The sequence below is a fragment of the Natrix helvetica genome (genome assembly GCF_964273705.1).
Source record: "Natrix helvetica genome assembly, chromosome: 2".
Taxonomy (NCBI): Eukaryota; Metazoa; Chordata; class Lepidosauria; order Squamata; family Natricidae; genus Natrix; species Natrix helvetica.
The window spans coordinates 10,903,813-10,916,423 of NC_138552.1; the positions used below are offsets into that span (position 1 = coordinate 10,903,813).

Genomic DNA, 12,611 nt, shown 5'->3' on the forward strand with positions numbered 1-12,611 from the left:
ATACTGGAACACTGCTAACATGTCACCTCCTCTTATGCATTATCTTTCTCCCCCCCCCCCCTTTTTAGTATGCTAATGCTTGCTCATTTTCTTACTGTCTTGCTCTCCCTGCCTTTCTAGCTTTATTTGAAAAAAAATGCCCTGATTTAGAATGTAGAATAACAGAGTTGGAAGGGACCTTGGAGGTCTTCTAGTCCAACCCCCTGCTTAGGCCGGAAATCCTATACCACTTCAGATAACAAATGATTATGTTACCTAGTTGTGTAATGAAAGCTTGCTGACACAGACTGAGGGGAGGGGAGAAACAGAGGCAAAGTTCAGCCATAATTTAAATGAGGTTAGAACTGACTGCAATGGGGTATTGCCGAAATGGTGTTCCTAATAAATGACTGGGTTTCTTTTGAAACTTGGCTCGAGACTCATGAATTAATTAGGGCATCTTTTGGAAACCTGACAGACAGTAAGATCTGACCTCATTTAAATTATGGCTGAACTTTGCCCTCGTTTCTTCCCTCCCCTCAGTCTGTGTCATAAATCACATTCTCCAAGTGCACGCCTCACAAGCCTGCTGTAGTAATCTGAGATCCGACTCTAGCCAAAGGTATGTGTGCAACGCGCCCCCCCCTTTCCTCATCATGGCAACTCGATAACAGACACACAAATGCTTTGTGAGTTGACACTTGCAATATTAAATCTTCAATTTGATCGTAACAAAACTTTCTACCTTTCCAATTGGAATCTTTCTCATGCAGTCTTTGGCTAAGTCTCAATCTATACGTGGGACTAGATTGTGCGATCTAGAGATTACAAAGACTGCAGTGGAGGCAAATATAAAAACCAACCAGTCTTGGATACCCCATAAAATCTCATTTTACAAATAAACTCTACTTTCTATGTCACCCTTTATCCCCTACTTAAAATATGTTTGTTCCCTAGATACCTTGAATCTCAAAGTTATGTATCATCCAATAAACATACCGAAGTCTACCTGTCAAAAAGGAAACTTTTTTTTTGGTGGGATATGGATCTGGTCTACAGAATTAATTCAGTATATGCTAGAAGTCATAATGTTCCAAGGGAGGTACATGTTAAATTTCTCAGGAGGATCACAAGGGATGAGGTGCTAGGGGCCCAAAGGGAGGGACCACTAAAATATAAAGATGAAGACATCACCATTCTTAAGCAAATTCCGAAAAAGATAAGAGAAAGAAGGAGGAAGTACTCCCCCTTATCAAAGAAATTATGCAATAAAGGAGTTTGGTTTAGATGGTTATTGCCAGAGGGAACGCTGATCTTTTGGGAGGGAAATAGACTTAGAATTAATACAGTGCAGGAGGCTGAAGCCTTCATTAAAAAACATTTCTCCCTCCTAGAGGACGAACACAGGGAAGGTAGTGAAAAAAATAGCAAGGTGCAAGATATGAAGGAGGCGGGGGGGGGCTGTGGCTCCACCTGGGGACAGGGAGGAAGGAGCAATATCGAAAAGGCTCAGGTCACAAAAATAAAAGTATTTGAAATATTTGTAATTGTTGATATACTAGAAAGTGACAAAGGAAAAATGATTGAACACATGGTTGATACAATGTAGAATAAGATTCTGTTTTTTGCTTATCTTTTATACCTTGTTTTTAATATTGTAAAAATTGAGAGATTTTGAGGGATTTCTGCCACTAGCGTGGGAGCTGCCAAAATTTGCTATGTATCCCTTTTACCTTTTCCCATAAATGTTTAAAAACCAATAAAATACTTTTTTTAAAAAAGGAAACTTTTTTTTACCTTTAATACTTTTTTAATACCATTGAGAGTGGAGGTGAGTAACGAATGCACTTTTTGATCATCATTAATGTAATCAGCATGTCTGATGCACATAAAAAGGATGTAGGCAGGCAAGCAGGGCACAGTGGCAGACACCGTTTGTGGCTTCAGATCTGTGGGCAGGAAAGAAAGGCTTAGAACCACGGGATTCCTTCGCAACTTAAATATAAATTCTATACTGAGGGGCCTGGACACTTACTAAATCAAAATTAGTCACCGAATTATTTTTCATTAACTGACCTCACTCCTCTAGCATAAGATATATTTAAACGTCTGTCCTATTTTTAACAATCCCATTACGTATTTCGGAGTAGAACCATGCCACGCCAAGAAAGAAAACGGAAATGAATAATGCTTGACGGTACATTGTTCAATCGTATAAATCAGGTTTTTCAAGCTTTATAAAATGACATTATGCTTCTTCTCAATGTTATAAAGACTTTCCCCTTTTACAAGAATAACAAAGGTGGAATCAATTACTCGGGGAAGTGTACTGGACACGTTTAAGAGAAAACAGGCAGCCCTTTTTAAAACATGGATTCCCCAATGAACAGAAAGGAGATTACTATATTTTTCGGAATATAAGACGCACCGGAGTATAAGACACACCAAGGTTTTGAAGAGGCAAATTTAAAAAAAAAAGGTTTTGCACTCTGCAGACCTTCCAAAAACGGCTCTTTTTCACGAAAGCAGGCCTATTTTTTGTCAAAAAAGGAGCATGCATACCCTTTAGGAGGCTTGTAGAGTGCTCCTGGGGGCCGGGGGGAGGGGAATGAGCAAAAAGCAGTCAGTTTTTCACTTATTTTTGCCCTCCCCAGTTCCCAGGAGCACTCTGGAAGCCTCCTAAAGGCTATGCATGGCCATTTTGGTGAAGGGAGCGGGGTATCGGGAGGCCAAAAATGCTGTATTCAGTGTATAAGACGCACCAAGATTTTCGCCCTCATTTTTGAGGGAAAAAGGTACGTCTTATACTCTGAAAAATACGGTGCTTGATTACTTACAGTAGGTAAATCATCATCTTTTAACAGCCCCATAATGCCTTGTGGGGTGGAGTCCGAGCAACTGAATGGAGCTGAGTGTTTACTGGCCGGATGCCCTTCCTGTTGCCAATGCGGAGACATATTCTCATTGTGCCCAGAGAGAGAAATATCTGCCTCTACCTAGGATCGAACTCACAGCCTCCTGATTGTGAGGCAAGTCTACAATCCTATGACTCTGATGAATAGATTTGTTCTTACTTCGGCAGCAAACTATTTACAAACCCCATTTATAACTACAATATTAAGAGCTAGACTTGGGAAGCTAAACAAAGTCGTTTTACCTGTAATGAGATTTGTTATGAGAGAAGATTCATCCTCTTCGCAATATTCTAACATTCCCTGGAAGTCTTTTTCCTTCCTTTGGACGGCGACCTGCCGGCTGCTTTCGTGTTTCCGCTTTTCAGACTGTGTAACGGCTTGATCCGCTGTGAAAGACAAACCAAGAACAAAGTCAGCCCCTTTGAAGCAGCCGCCCTCTTCAGAGGTCCCTCCGAGGTCTGGTCGACTCGGTAGTGATGTCCCCGGCTCATTGGAGTTACAAAAATGATAATTGAGATAACACAGATATAAAATGAAAGTTCTGATTCTGGAATTCTACCAGATATGGGATAAATGGTATAGGTGGATGGAGGAAAGAAACAAGAATCAATGAAGGAATGTAACAAAACTCAAAAATAATAGTTATGAGTAAAATAAGAAAATTAAGAATGGTGAAACTTAAATGAAATAAAATTGAAGGGGAAATAATATAAGGTATCAAGCGCTATCGATTGATAATTGCTACTAGAAAGAACAGGAAGCTCCTGTTTGTATTGCATTGTGTAAACGTGTTGTACGTCTAAGTTTTGTGTGTGTGTATTTGATATGTTTGTTAATAAAATTGAAGGAAAAAAAAAAGTTCTGATTCTGATTATAAAAAGCCAGAAGGAGGTTATGGAACTGTGTGGTTCCTTCTCATCTTCTTCAGAGTAAATTCTATGGTAGAAAGCAGCATTAACCTTGAAATAGATTCATAGCCACCCACCCTTACTCTAATGCTGGCTGGGGAATTCTGGGAGTTGAAGTCCACAAGTCTTAAAGTTCCCAAGTTTGGACACCCCTGCTCTAATGGCTATGATTAATATTGAGGTCTCATATCATGCAAACTAATTCTAAAACATCAAGTTGCATTTTACTCCTAAAGGTAAAGGTTCCCCTCGCACTTATGTGCTAGTCGTTCCCGACTCTAGGGGGCGGTGCTCATCTCTGTTTCAAAGCCAAAGAGCCAGCGCTGTCTGAAGACGTCTCCGTGGTCATGTGGCCGGCATGACTAAACACCGAAGGCACACGGAACACAGTTCTCTTCCCACCAAAGGTGGTTCCTATTTTTCTACTTGTATTTTTACCTGCTTTCAGACTGTTGGCAGAAGCTGGTTCAAGTAACGGGAGCTCACTCCGTTACGCGGCACTAGGGATTCAAACTGCCAAACTGCTGACCTTTCTGATCAACAAGCTCAGCGTCTTAGCCACTGAGCCACCACGTCCTAGCAACTGTTCTTTCTAAAATATATATATGCATGTATGTATACAAAGACACATACATACATATACACGTTGCACCAAAAGTCAAGATCCATAAACAATTCATTACATAAATCGCGTTAAATGCTAATTTTGTTTGTCGTTTTCTTTTAAACATTTCCTTAATCATTTGACATAGGCATTTTGAGCATTTCTGCATTCATAATTTTTCTGTAAAGAAAATTAATTAGCAAAATATTGTAATTGACCTATGGGTTTTATTTTTTGGTATGCTGTATACTTATGCAATGCACAGTCATAGAAAAGTAATGGGATTTTTAAAAGATTTTGAGGGGTTTTTTAAAATTTTCTTTTTGCATTTTCATTCCCCTCTTTAACTCCGCACGAAGCTCAAGACCCACCTGTTCCAACTAGCCGGCCTGGCTTAATCAGAACTTCTAACCTCCCTGGCAATTTTAAACTGTATATATAAATTTATTGGGTATTTTAATTGTTTTAATTGTTTTAATTTAATTGTTATTTATTTTAACTTTGTGGCTTTTACTTTCATTTGTATTGTTAATGTTGATGTATTTACCTCCTCCATGCCACATGCTTTTATATTTGACTGTACGTCGCCCCGAGTCCCTTCGTGGAGAGGGTGCGACTGATAAGTTGAAATAATAATAATAATAATAATAATAATAATAATAATAATAATAATAATAATTTTAGCTTGTATTATTATCTTTTGGTACATAATTCACTTAATAATAGTTCAAATGAAATGTTTTACTTTAGTTTTTGTTGATGATTGCATTATTTTTGTACTTGTATTCGTTCAAAGATTTGATGAAAATTATATTTCAGTGGTTTAAGTATGCCTGCGGTATTCTAGCCATAGCTATTGCATCATTTGCTATAGCTAACCTCACTTTCAGGACTCAGTAAAATTCTCCGGATTTTAGCTTTAGAGTAAGGGTCTCCAATCTTGGCAAATTTAAGAACTGTGGACTTCAACTCCCAGAATTCCTCACCCATCATGGAGTTGGAATTCCACAAGTCTTGAAGTTGCTATGTTTGGAGTCCCCTGTTTTAGAGAAAACATATATCATTAGAAGTATTAGACCAATCTGACATATAAAAAATAAATAACCTTTAAGTAAGAAGATGAAGATGGTAATCAAATTGTGGCTTTATAACCTTGTTAAGATAATGGATAATTTCTGCTGCCTCGCCTTCACTAAAGGAACAAATGCCGCAGTTGTGAAACGCATTAAAAAAATGGATATGAAGACACAATTCAAGTAACTTTGTGCCAGTCAGTTTCATGCCTATAAATTATAATGACAAGGAACCATCTGTGCCAGTTGCCATGATGTAGAGTCTTCAATTCCTTTGGCTGAATTTCACTTAATGATCAGAGTTTTGGATCCAAGCGGCCGTAGCTAATCACTCAGGCAAAGCCATCACAATCAAAAGAATATATTTCTAATATTCTGCTTCTCCTTTCCGTGACTGCAAATGCATAGCTTTCTCTAAAAATCCACCTTTAGTGCAATGAGAACCAGCAGATGGAGACATTCTCCTCTGATAGTGCAAATAGCAAGACCAAAGGAAGATTTGACAATAACAGGGGATAAAAAAAACTTTTTAAAGTTTTCTAGTCTAGTCCTTTCAGTAAACAGAAAAGCAACTATCCAACCAATGCAGTGGGCTACGTAGAAGGACAATGTAGCTCTTGGAAATGCGAAAAAATATGTTTTAAGACAGACAGGGCTGCCCATTTAACACCTGCCTCCCACTTCTTAAAAAAGCAGCTGAAGAACCATCCTAGGATTATATTGGAGCTAAACAAGGAAGCTGCTAGACCTCAGGAAAGAAGTTGCAAACAAGTGCCAAGCTGCATCTCACAGCTCTGTAAAGGATGTGGAGGAAATAACCAGGAATTGCCTATGGAGATTCTCAGTCATCCAGTTTCAAGAGACAACTGCTCTTGGTTTTTCACGGAAGGCATTTTGCTTCTCATCCAAGAAGCTTCTTCAGCTCAGAGCTCAGAGCTGAAGAAGCTTTTTGGATGAGAAGCGAAACATCTTCAAAGAAAAAAAAACCAGAAAGTCCAGTTGCCTCTTGAAAAAGCATCTTTGGGACAAGCAGGATTTGTGATGGTTCCTAAGACAGGTAGTCCTTGATGTACAGAACTTTATTGAGTGACTGTTTGAAAAAAGTGACTTATGACTGTTTTTTACACTTATGACCGTGGCAGTATCCTCATGGTCACATGATCAAACCTCAGATGCTTGGCAACTGACTCATTGATGAGGGTTGCAGCATCCCCACTGGGTCATGTGATCATCTTTGGCCACCTTCTGACAAGCAAAGTCAATGGGGAAGCCAGATTCACTTAACAACCATGTTACTATGAGCCAGGAGCCACGGTGGTGCAGTAGTTAGAGTGCAGTACTGCAGGCCACTTCTGCTGCCTGCTGGCTGCCTGCAATTTGGCAATTTGAATCTCATCAGGCTCAAGGTTGACTCAGCCTTCCATCCTTCCGAGGTGGGTAAAATGAGGACCCCGATTGTTGGGGGCAATAGGCTGACTCTGTAAACCACTTAGAGAGGGCTGTAAAAGCACTGTGAAGCAGTATATAAGTCTAAGGGCTATAGTGCTATTGCCCTTCCTTCCTTTCCCCCCTTTCCCAGTGGTTAGAATGCAGTATTGCAGGCTAATTCACTGCTCACTGCCAGCAGTTCGATTCTGACCAACTCAAGGTTGACTCATCCTTCCAAGGATCCAGATTGCTGGAGGCAATAGCTGACTCTGTAAACCACTTAGAGAGGGCTCTAAAGCACTGTGAAGCAGTATATAAGTCTAAGGGCTATAGTGCTATTGCCCTTCCTTCCTTCCCCCCTTTCCCAGTGGTTAGAATGCAGTATTGCAGGCTAATTCACTGCTCACTGCCAGCAGTTCGATTCTGACCAACTCAAGGTTGACTCATCCTTCCAAGGATCCAGATTGCTGGAGGCAATAGCTGACTCTGTAAACCACTAAGAGAGGGCTCTAAAGCACTGTGAAGCGGTATATATGTCTAAGAGCTATTTGCTACTAACATAAATACTGCAGTGATTCAACTGTGGCCAGAAAAATTGTAAAATGGGGCAAAATTCACTTAACAATTGCTTCACTTGGCAATGAATTTGGGGCTCAATTGTGGTCCTAAGTCAACGACTACCTGTACTTACCTGTACAGCCCTTCCTTTGAAAAGTAGCTGCCCTTAGCCATCCCTCAAATCTTCTTCAGATCTCAGAGCAAGGCTACCAAATTTGATCTGAATCCTTTGCTTCTCTTGGTTTAAAGGAAGGCAAGCCAACTTTTTGGCCATCTAAAGTGTTTTGTCAGTAGGGAACAGAATGTTACTTTCAGTGGCAGAAGGGGAAGTGAAAGTTACCCTCATAGTCTTGTACTTTCTTCATATAAATCCTGAGCTGTTTCTTCAGCTTCTTCTCATTCTTTTCCAGTTTCTCCAGCATCTCTTTCAGGTCCTGAAAAAACAGGAAGACATTCCAGATGTAAACCGAAAGTACACGTATAGACTGGGTGAAACCAGGCTTAATAGCAGTGACTGTGAGAGGGATCTTGGAGTCTTAGTGGACAACCAGCTAAATATGAGTCACAAGTGTGCGGCGGCAGCCAAAAAAGCCAATGCAAACCTAAATTGCATTAACAGAGGAATACAATTAAGATCAAGCGAAGTACTAATACCACTCTATAAAGCCTTAGTAAGACCATACCTAGAGTACTGCATCCAGTTTTGGTCACCATACTATAAAAATGATATGGAGACTCTAGAAAAAGCACAGAGGAGAGCAACAACCAGGAAGTCTAGGGGACTGGAAACTAAAACATATGAAGAACGGTTGCAGGAACTGGCCACGGCTAGTCTAGTAAAGAGAAGGACTAGGGGAGACATAATAGCAGCATTCCAATATTTGAGGGCCTGCCACAAAGAGGAGGGGGTAAAACTATTTTCCAAAGCACCTGAAGGCCACACAAGGAATAATGGATGGAAACTGACCAAAGAGAGATTCAACCTAGAAATAAGGAGGAACTTTCTGACAGTGAGAACAATCAATCCATGGGACAAAAGTTGCCTTCGGAAGTTGTGGGGGCTTCATCACTGGAGGCTTTCAAGAAGAGACTGGACTGCCATCTGTCAGAAATGGTGTAGGGTCTCCTGCTTGAGCCGGGGGTTGGACTAGATGACCTATAAATATGAAGACGAACCTATGGCATGCGTGCCACAGTTGGCACGGGGAGCCATTTCTGAGGGCACGCAAGGCGTTGCCCTGTCAGCTCCAACACGCACGTGCACACCGGCCAGCTGATTTTCGGCCTTGATTTTCGGCCTTGATTTTCGGCCTTGATTTTCGGCCGTTTTTCACTCTCCCTGAAGCCTCTGAAGGGTGAAAAATGGCCAAACGGGCAACCCGGAAGTCCGTTCCTGAACTTCCGGTTTATGTGTTGGGTGGTTTTTCGCCCTCCCCAGGCTCCTAGAAAGCCTCTGGAGCCTGGAGAGGGAGAAAAACGGACCTACTGGGCCCTCTGGAAATCGGACAACGGGTCATTCCTGGGTGGGGAGGCTGTTTTCACCCTCCCCAGGATCCATGAAAGCCGGGCTGTGGGGGTGTCACGCTTGCATGCTCAGGGGGCACGACATGGGGGGGGGCATTAAAGTATGGGGTGGGCATACTTTTGGCACCCGAGGTGAAAAAGGCTCGCCATCACTGACCCATAAGGTCCCTTCCAACTCGGTTAATCAGTTAAATCTGTTACGTCAGATCAAGTTCAGCCGCTGCTCAAATGGAGCATTTTGCCACGACCAGTTAAAAGCAACAAGAAGCGAAAGGAAAAAAAAACAGACTTCCTTTGTAGATGCGTTCATATACTTGTTTAACAAACGTACAGAGCTGCCCAGGGGAAATTAGGGGAGGAACCAGATAAAAACAAGGTACACAAATCCAATCAAAATTGAAATTGGATGGAGGCCCCTAAAAAGAACATTGTCAACAAATAATCAAATCTAGACTCACACTAGACCTCCATCAATGCCTGGGGGGGAAGAAGCAATTGTTTATAGGATTCAGGCTGCCTGCATTTGGGGCGGGCTGTCCCACAAGAAAGATGCCATGCTAAAGAAGGCACACTTCTAGGCCCCACAAGGTGCACTCTTTTACAGTAGGGGTCCCCAATCTCCAGTCTGTGGACTGGAACCAGTCTGCGGCATGCCAGAAACTGGGCCGCGCAAACAAAGCTCCGTCGGCGGGATGCAGGCAGCACATGGAATCACGTCCCCTCCGGTCCATGGAAAAGCCTTTCTCTACAGAACCGGTCCCTGGTACCCAAAAGGCTTGTGGTGGGAAGGCGCTGCTTTACAGAGAGGACCTAGAGCTGTGATGGCTAACCTTTTTGTCCTTGCATGCTGAAAGTGTGTGCATGCCCACACCATAATGCAATGCACAGCGCACATCTGGCAAGCATGGGTTGTGGACCGGTAGTAAAACCGCCAGCAACCCACCCCTGGCAGGCACACACAGCTTCATGTGAGTGGGACTGAGAGTGCCAGCACCTGCCACTCGCACACAAGAGGCTGTGACTGTATGCACAAACTCACCTGCTACTCATGCGGCCCAATTCTGAATAAGCCGCAGTCTGGTAGTGGGCTGTGGCCCAAGGGTTGGGGAACCCCTGATCTAAGGTATGAGTGACTGTGAGCAATGCCTCCCAATCTAGAAATGAGCACCTCTGTCACAGAAGATGCCTTTGTGCAAGATCACTCCTGGCCACAGCTGTCACCTTCTCCACAAGTGGGTCTAGGAAAACCCCACAAAGCATTAAATCTCCAGATTCAACAGCTTTCCTTGCCAGAAGATCACGTCCACTTTGAATGGGCAACCAAACAGTCCATTTTAAAAAGTTGCAAGGGAACCAGAAAAACAGCAGCCAACTCAGTTTGAAGTCTAAAGGTAAAGCTTCCCCTCGCACATATGTGCTAGTCGTTCCCGACTCTAGGGGGCGTTGCTCATCTCCGTTTCAAAGCCAAAGGGCCAGCGCTGTCCAAAGACATCTCCGTGGTCATGTGGCTGGCATAACTAAACGCCAAAAGCGCACAGAACGCTGTTACCTTCCCACCAAAGGCGGTCCCTATTTTTCTACTTGCATTTTTACATGCTTTCGAACTGCTAGGTTGGCAGAAGCTGGGACAAGTAACGGGAGCTCACTCCGTTATGCGGCGCTAGGGATTCGAACCGCCAACCTTTCTGACTGGATGTCAAAAACACATCCACAACTCCCCCCCCCCCCACTTAGAGAGTCTATGCTGCAGTTCCAGACATCTGTGTCGAAAGGATGAAGGACACTTGTCTCAGAGGGATGACCTCTCATGTGGTCAGAGCCTTCTGGCCATATGTGGTTAGTTATGGATTTGCAAAAAAACCTGCAGGAAAGTGAGGAGAAAGATGCTATGAATCAGAGATTTTCTACTCCAGCTTGGTCCATTCATGGCAGGTGATTAACCACCAGCATTCAGCTTACCCAACGTAGCAGAATTGTTCTGAGAATAAAGTAAACATCTCATTTATGCTTTAATAATATTAAAGGCATTAAAAGCTGTTTCTAATAAAGCTGCCTTTTGCAATTGATTGATGGGGACTTTGTCACGTGGTGCTCCAGATGTTTTGGGATTGCACTCAAGGCGTCTATCACTCTTGGTATTATCTTTGCTTTTTCCCCGCCTTGCCACAGTTGTTCTACTTTTATTTGCAGGCCTGTGCATTTTGTGATTGTGATGATTACTGTATTTTTGGGAGTATAAGACGCACCTAGCTTTTGGGGAGGAAAACAAGAACAAAAAATCTGCCTCTGCCTCCCAGCAATTTGCCTCCTTGCAGCAAACAACAAACAGCCTGTTTCAGTTTCAACTGCAACACAACCTGATTATCACAAGCAGCCGATTGTCGGTTCAATCGGCTCCCAACAATCAGCTTTTTCAGGCTGCAGGGATTGCCATTGCTGACTGCCGCCCTCGCGTGCCCCATTTTCAGCCTCCTCACACCCCGTTTTCGGCCTCTACGCCCCCATTTTCTGCCCATTCGGGGTGTCAGGGATCAGAATGGGTGGGAAATGGGGCACGCGGAAGCCAAAATGGGATGCAGAGGTTGAAAATGGGGTGCACGGAGGCGGCAATCCCTGCAGCCTGAAACAGCTGATGGTCGGGAAGCCGATCCAATTGACAATCAGCTGCTTGTGCTAATCAGGCTGTGCTGAAGCTGAAACAGGCTGTTTGCTGTAAGGAGGCAAATTGCTGAGGCCAAAAGATTGGTGGCTGGCGGACGGCGGGGCTACATTAAGTGAGTGTGTATAAGACATACCCAAATTTTTACCCTCTTTGGGGGGGGACAGTGTGTCTTATACTCCAAAAATACGGTATATTTTCATCAGACTCAGCTGAACTGAGAGCCTTTGATCGACCTGAATTCCCTCCCCTCTTTCGGGAGTTTATTTCAATCTCTACCAAGCCAATCAATTACACATTATGAGTCAAGTAATTTTGTCAGGTTGCTATGACGAACCTTGAACTATTCTAAAAGAGCAAGTTGTCACATTGCTTTTCCAAACGCCCTCTTCATGTTCTTATTCACCGTACCTATAATATTACTGAAAACTTGGTTCGGCGAAGAGAACGGGGACAGTGTGGCTCAGCAAATAAACAGCGGCCTTTAGAGCCCATTTATAAAAGCTGTAAACACAAAAAGCAATGTTGGGCAAGGTTTAGGGATCCAAATTGGGGTTGCGCCTTCCTGCTACTGAACCGGCAGTGAAGAAATGGAATATCATCTCTGGCCTTGACTGTAGACATGCAGACGAAGTTCCTGAAAATCCAGCCAAAATTGTTACATTCCAGGCTATTCCTCAACCATGGCCGTACTGCCGTTAGTTTAGTTTATTAGACTTCTAGACCGCCCCCTCTCCCCAAAGGGACTGGTTGCTGCTGCTGCTACTCTGCCTTTCTACCCAGAAGGAAGATTAAGCATATTCCCACAGGGAAACATTATTTTTGTCCATTTTATTATCTAAAAATAGACGGACCTGAGAAAACTTCTCAGACTAATACCTGGAGCCAAATATAAACATCCTTTTAGTGCATGAACTTCTCTGAATTTTGAAATTCGAGTCTGGGCTTAAAAATAGAAACCCC

The 12,611-nt window shown here is 42.9% G+C and overlaps 1 protein-coding gene across 4 annotated transcripts in view; it reads right to left on the bottom strand.

Moving 5' to 3' along the window:
• MYO5B (myosin VB) overlaps nucleotides 1-12,611 on the bottom strand; it is a 330,461-nt gene that overhangs the window by 16,033 nt on the left and 301,817 nt on the right. For all 4 annotated transcript variants that reach the window (XM_081942523.1, XM_081942520.1, XM_081942522.1 and 1 more), the window contains 3 exons: nucleotides 7,806-7,899; nucleotides 3,137-3,280; nucleotides 1,777-1,928 (listed from right to left, as the gene is read on the bottom strand). In XM_081942523.1, coding sequence (XP_081798649.1) covers nucleotides 1,777-1,928; nucleotides 3,137-3,280; nucleotides 7,806-7,899 — 390 coding nt within the window. The remainder of the gene's footprint in view (nucleotides 1-1,776; nucleotides 1,929-3,136; nucleotides 3,281-7,805; nucleotides 7,900-12,611) is intronic.